Source organism: Sinocyclocheilus rhinocerous, unplaced genomic scaffold (genome assembly GCF_001515625.1).
Source record: "Sinocyclocheilus rhinocerous isolate Xijiao unplaced genomic scaffold, SAMN03320098_v1.1 scaffold210, whole genome shotgun sequence".
NCBI lineage: Eukaryota > Metazoa > Chordata > Actinopteri > Cypriniformes > Cyprinidae > Sinocyclocheilus > Sinocyclocheilus rhinocerous.
Genome location: NW_015654490.1, coordinates 294,214 through 301,542, shown reverse-complemented (window position 1 = coordinate 301,542; position 7,329 = coordinate 294,214). Strand labels below are relative to the sequence as shown.

Genomic DNA, 7,329 nt, shown 5'->3' with positions numbered 1-7,329 from the left:
GCTGACAGATCCTCTCGCCTCCATTCCCGCCGAGGCCTGGTTTTACTACGAGTCTGGCACTGAAGTCTGAAGCAGCCACATTTGGGCGGTTTTCTACTCAAATGAGATAATTCATCAAATGGTAAATTTATATTTGTTTTTGAAAGCATTGAGTGTGGCATTTCGCAGTTTCCATGCTTTGAAACGGTAATAGTGGGACTGTTAAACATTAGGCGCTAACAATTTCGTTTTTGTGACGCATGACACCGTGTTGAAGTGTCTGTCTCGCCCGCTGCAAACGAGCAGTCTTTCTGCAGACAGAGCTGGCATAACGCGGAACATTTACCAGTCATTTGATTGACGTTATCTAACGTTAATGCAAAACTGAAATTAGAGTGCGTTTAAAAACTTCCATTCGCCATAGGGTGTTAAATACCCCATAGTGTAAAATTTGAACAACAATAGCAAGTGTAACACTTTACACTCGGAGTGTAATTTTTCTACACTGTAAGGTGCTATATTAACACTAAAAATTCAACACTATGAACGGTGTACTTTTAACACTAGACAGATTGGGACCATATATGATCTTTAGTGTTTAGACACTTTAAGTGTTAAACTGACACTGCGTTTTTTACTGTGCATAGTTTACCCCACAATCATGGTTCTGTCATCATTTACACACACTCGTGTCATTCCAAACCTGTACGACTTTCTTCTGTGGAAAACAACAGAAAATACTTTGAAGAATGCTGGTAACCAAACCACTTCGGTGACTAATTCCTTAATTACTTGAAACGTTTCATCTCTGACATCCGATCTTACTTTCATGAATGCTTTTTGAGAATCGCGTACTCTTGATTTCAGCAGAACAGACCGACGTTTCTTAATAGAACAATACTGACCAATATTTAAATCATAATTTTGCTTGACTACTGACTTTCACTGTATAAAAAAAACAGACATTTTCCTAAAACATCTTCTTTTGTGTCGTCAAGTGGAAGAAAGTCAGTCATACAGGACAGGTGTGGATCCACACGAGAGAGAGAGTACAGTAAATGATGACAGAATGACCATTTTTGGGCGATCAATCCCTTTAATAAAGACACACTTGGGATTATTCTGGTCTACGCCAATTTATCAATATTATCATCTGCTCAAATCACATAAATGACACATTTTGAGTTCAGAGCAGAAGGTGACGAGTAATAACTATACTCGCTATACTGTAATAACCTGACTTACATAGTCATTATTATTTATTGTGTATTCTCATTATTAGTGTTATATATCATTTTGTGTGTCTGCATCTGTTCTTCTTTGCACTGGAAGCTCCTGACACCAAGACAAATTTACTTGTGTCAATAAAGCCCTTTCTGATTCTGAGCAAACAGACACATCTGAAACATTTACGAACAACAAATATGAATTATTTAATAAATAAAGTATATAAATTATGAGTGATACGGATGAATTTGACCATTTGAATTACAATACAGTGACCTGTAATTCATGAACAAAGAGTGAATCTGTAGTTTCCAATAAAACTGAGCAATGTTTAGGTAAACACTGAACCAAACTACTGTACTAGATTAGTGCTTGCATGTGATTTCTGTGTCAAATCATATCTTTCATGACTGCTGTCATTAGCAAGATCAATAACAATTTGGAGGACGACTGTATAGATGCTATGATTCAGATTTTGTTATATAAACACTGCAAACTCCACACCACAATTTGTGTTTAGAAATGATCGTTCGTACTACCGAGGTATTTTATAAAACGTCGATGTTCAGTCGAAATAAAAGTTTTAAAAGTGAATGAATATTACCGTTTTACTCTCTCTAAGGTGAGGTATAATTTTTCCAACATCTTTCAAAAACAAATAACGACAACGTAATACAGGTTCTGCAGGCGGTTGTTATTGAGTACAGAAATAACTTAACGTTACTCACCCGTGTGTCAGACACAGCGCTTCGGTAAAGTCGCATTTCACCCAAAATCACGGTTAATTCGCATCATACCGGTACATTTGCTCGAGTAAACAGGACCGTCATGTCCCCGTGTTCTCTCCGAAGAAATAACAGATTCTCTAATGCATGTCTAGACTGAGATCATGTGTGTGAACGCTTCTCACCAGTTTAATGGCTTTTCTTCGGAGCTCCCACTCGTTCCACTCATAGGACTTCACAATGTTGGTCTCCAGAGGGTGTGTCTCTGTCTGCATGCTGGCGTCACTTTTAGAGATGGATTTCACCAGCAGCTTCTCTCCTGACTGCATCTGAGACATGAGCAGTACTGTGTGAGTTTCTGCATCAGCTGATTGTGCTTCTAGATTGCACCTTTACATCAAATACTGAGATGCATTTCTTGTACTATTATATATGTCTGTAGAAGAATAACACATACAGGCTTTTCACACTGTGCTTATTTGTCGTTCTAATCCCTGCTTTTTACTCCAGGTAAAGCTGTTATGTCAATCAATGACCTCAACACCGCCAATATGCAAAAAAGTCTGTTAGCTCAGGGTTTAAGTACGTAGTAGAGCTGCACGATACTGGAAAAATCATGATTTTTGTCTCAAATAGAGATCACAATTCTCCCACGATTCTAAACTAAACAAAATTATGTGTGACAATATGAATTGCTGCAGTCGATTTAAAACTGTTTAATTAATTTAAATGAATTATCAAAATTATTAAATATTTTAATATACATTTAAAATATATTTAATACTCCAATTTTTAATAATAAAATTATGAAAAAGTGGTTTGAATGAATGATTCAATGACTCAAAAATACTTCACTTGTTTCCTTACTAGATGAGTCAGTTTTTGAACAAATCTCTTGAATGAATGTGTCACAAAACAGATAACAGAGAACACAGGTAAGTGAGTACAGCAGGTTTATTGAAGCCGGGATCAGAACTGTAAATCAGGTAAGTTCAGAAGTCAACATAACATCAGGTTTGTTTGAGATGCGCCTCGCCTGAAATGTAGGCGAGAGTAGGCGGCTGCAATGAGGGGAGGAGTGCAATAAGTGCAGTCAAGACGGACAGTTCTGCCCTCTCAAAGTGGAACAGAGAATGGTTTTCCTGGTCGTGACGAAGGGGTGACGAATCTTTCAATGAGGGGAATTGAGAAGCCGACATGCTCCGGGGCTGAGACACTAAACTCTGGTCGAGGGCTGGAGAATGCTCTGGGCTCTGGTTAGGGGCTGGAGTCTTTACTGGGAACTGGTCAGGGCCTGGAGCTCACACTGGACTTTGGTCAGAGGCTGGTGCCAATTCTAGACAATGCTCGGTGGATAGCGTAGGTTCAGGGAGGAACTCAGGGATATGTTTGAGCACAGACCCAGAAAAAAAAATGAGGGGAATGGTGTTTCTGACTGTGACGAGACAGCGGACTCTATCTGCGGCGGGAACAGCAATCCGCGTCTCGAGGAGTCTCAGGAAATGCAGCGAGACTCTGGAGCTGCAGGTTAAATGACGACTGTGTTCACAAGCACCTCAGAGCATCGGCAGACAGCAAAGCAGCGTTTGTGTTCACATGCTCGTATTCTTAACCCGCGAACACCTGCAGCTCCGTCAGCGATCGGCCGCTCAAAACACAAAGAACCACAAGAAAACGCTGCTGTCTGTAGAAATTAGGAAGATCATAAGAAATTCTCAAATTAGAAATTCAGAAGTGCATGTAAACATAGTCACTTAATTAGTGCTTCACAAATTATTAACGCAAGGAATATAAAAAAATACTATTTTTTAAATTATATTTCAGAAAGTAAATGTAGTCAGACACTAATTAGTGCTTTATTAGTAACATTAATGTAAAAAAAACAAACAAAAAATGCTATTTTTTAAAATAATATTTCAGAGAGTAAATGTAGTCACTAAGTGGTGCTTTATTAGTGACATTAACATAAGAAATGTAAAAAAAAATGAAATTTTTAAATAATATTTTAGAAAGTAAATGCTATTTTTGCATAATATTTAAAAAAAATAAATGTAGTCACTAATTGGTGCTTTATTAGTGACATTAATGTAGGAAATGTAACAAAATGCTATTTGTTTAAGAATATTTCAGAAAGTAAATGCTATTTTTGTATAATATTTCAGAAAGTAAATATAGTCACTAGGCTAATTGGTGCTTTATTATTGACATTAACATAAGAAATGTAAAAAGAAATGCTATTTTTTAAATAAAATTTCAAAAAGTAAATGCTATTTTTTTATATAAAATTTCAGAAAGTAAATGTAGTCACTAATTTGGTGGTTTATAAGTTACATTAATGTAAGAAATGTAAAAAAAAAAAAAAGGCTATTTTTAATAATATTTCAGAAAGTACATGCATTTTTTTTCTAATATTTCAAAAAGTAAACGCTATTTTTGTATATTTCAAAAAATAAATGTAGTCCCTAATTAATGCTTTATTAGTGACATTAATGTAAAAAATTGTATATTGTATATTAATTAATATTAAATTGTATAATATTTCGGAACATTTATAATAACTAATAATTTATACATTTATTAATGAGGCCGTGACGGGGTAATTTAATCCAGCCGTGAAGGGAACAGCTCTCCTAGACGTGACAAGGGAGAGTAATTCGGCTGAAGAGGGAACAGCTCTCCTGGCCGTAACAAGGACATTTACTCCGACTGAAGAGGGAACGGCCCTCTTGACCGTGACGAGGGAGCTGGATCTCACAGCATAGGGAATGGCCTTTTTGACCGTGACGAGGGATCAGGGTTCCACAGTACAGGGGACAGCACTTCTGGCCGTATTGAGGAAGCTGAGTTTCTCAGCGAGAGAATCTGCACTCCTGGCCATGATAGGGTAGCTGATTCTTATAGCGATGGGAACAGCACTCCTAGCCGTGACAAGGACATTTAATCCAACTGAGATGGAAGTGGAAGTGGAACTGGAAGATACGGCACTCCTGGCCGAAACGAGGGGATTTAAGGAACGGCACTTAAAGAAGGAACGGCACTCCTGACCGTGATAACAGACTTGGACTTCTTAGAGAGGGGAACTATAGTTAGTCCTTCACACTGACTATTCACTGCTGTGTGTCTAGGACTCAGGTCATAGGCAGTAGCCTTTACTGGACTCTGGTCTGGGGCTGAAGACAGCATTAGACTTTGGTCTAGGGCAGAAGCTAACACCGAACTCTGATTGTAGGCTAAAATGTGCTCTGGACTCTGGTCGGGGGCTTGTACCTGAACTAGACCTCGCACTGGACTCTGATTAAAGGCTGGGGCCTGTACTGGATTCTGATTGAAGGCTGGAGCCTGCTTTGGACACTTGTCTTGGGCTGAAGCCAGCACTTGACTCTGGCCAGGGGCTGAAGCCGACATTAGACCTTGCTCCGGGGCTGAGGCCAACACTGAACTCTGGTCGAGGGCTGGAGAATGCTCTGGAATCTGGTTAGGGGCTTGAGTCTTTACTGGGAACTGGTCTGGGCCTGGAGCTCGCACTGGACTCTTGTCAGAGGCTGGAGCCAATTCTAGATAATGCTCGATGGATAGCGTAGGTTCAGGGAGGAACTCGGGGATATGCTTGGGCACAGACCCAGAATTAGTGGCTAGAGATATCACTGATCGTAGGTCAGGGTCCGGAGCCACATCTTGTCTGTGCTCCACGTGTACAGGAAGGTCTGGGGGAGTGTTTCTCGTAAATCCGTTGGACCGGAAGGTAAACTGGGATGACAGGGGTTGGACGACTGATGGTGTAGGTCCTGGACCATACTCTAGGAATGGACTGGGTTCTATAACTCAGTGTTTCTCAACCTTTTTTTAGTCGCGGCACCCTTTGGAAATTTTAACAAACTTGTGGCACCCTACAAAATTAATTTTGTCACAATATTTGAATTTCTAACTTCGATATGATAATTTGAAAAGTATAGATATTCGGTACAACAGGGAAGAACTGCAGAATATAATGTCATACAGATATTTTTAATATTATTAAAAATTTTTGTCCATCAATGGTGGCAATCAGTAGGCTAATTTCTATTGAAGAGACCAATTTATATGACAGATTTTAATGTAGGCTTTTATACATATGTAAACATTTTTTAATTACCATTATAACTAACTATTCTCACAAATTTTTGCTCACTCAGTGTTTTTTAAATTTTACAGTGGGGTAATTTTGGTGCAGTAGCACAAGATAGCTTGATTTAAAACTTTGAATTGAATAAAAAATGACAAGCAAGCAGTCAGTAATAAAATAAGAAATAAAGAAATTAATAATGACAGCACAAATAAAAAATAACGACAGGACTTCGAATTAAATAAATTGCTTTTTAGTTTCTCAGGTAGGTCTAACAGTAGGGTTAAGATATTTAACTTGGTTTTTTTTTACCAATTATCCAAATAATGTTTAGTCCTAGAAAGCCATTATTATCACAACATGCGAGCATAACAAAGCGGTTAGCAGATCAATGAATGAGAGGGCAGCGTTACCAGAGTTGCCAATTTACCACACCATGTTACAACACAGTAGGGCTATTGCAGACAGAAACAATACTGTACTACATCGAGCATTGTCTACGCCGGGCGTAGTTGCGCCTGATCGTAGTTTCAGTTGGTGCAACAGGTGTAAATATTTATCGTAAAGCTGGATGTCGCAAAAAACAAATATGTTGCTTTACCAGCCTACAGGGAAAAAACACCTGCATCACTTGAAACATTGAAAAATAGCATAGAGAGAATAACTGTTATTATTGTTATTATTATTATTCTCTCTCTGTTATTTATTTAGTTGTTGAGGGTTTCATGCTGTCCGCTAAGGCATAGGACACACACAGGCTTTCCTCCTCACCAACGACATTAAACACAGTGTCTACACCGGACGCGGGCGGCAAAATACAGTAGAACCATTATAATCAGTGACGCTGTCTACACTAGATGCAGCGCGGCACATTTATTTTTATTTTATATTTTATGTTTCTTGGAATGTTTTATTATATGATTTGTCTGGAGCTTATTATGATTCTATTGTGTTGAGCCTTCCATACCAGAATTTTTTTTTGTATACTAATTAATGCCAGTTTGTTGTATTCAGATTTTGTATTTAATAAAAAAAATAATTAAAAAAAACATACCTCTTTACTCTTGCATGTCATGTGACCGGTGTAATCGCAGCCTTTGCGATTGAAAAATCGCGTTTTTTCATATCGCAAATGCAATTGATCATTCAGTCCTATTCTTGATCATTTTATATTTTATAAGAGTGATTTTATAATTTCAAAATATAGAGAAAAAGTAGAAATGAATGATTTTATGTATTTTTAAATTTTACATAAGTGTTTGTTTACCACAAAGTATATTTTGGTCATCCCATTAA

The 7,329-nt window shown here is 37.8% G+C and overlaps 1 protein-coding gene across 1 annotated transcript in view; it reads right to left on the bottom strand.

The window, feature by feature from the left end:
• Nucleotides 1-1,467: 1,467 nt before the first annotated feature.
• The window catches only part of cfap206 (cilia and flagella associated protein 206), a 20,833-nt gene continuing 14,971 nt past the window's right edge, over nucleotides 1,468-7,329 (bottom strand). The window contains exons 11-12 of the mRNA XM_016523666.1: nucleotides 2,117-2,260; nucleotides 1,468-1,482 (exon numbers count right to left, since the gene is read on the bottom strand). Of these exons, the coding sequence (XP_016379152.1) occupies nucleotides 1,468-1,482; nucleotides 2,117-2,260 (159 nt within the window). The remainder of the gene's footprint in view (nucleotides 1,483-2,116; nucleotides 2,261-7,329) is intronic.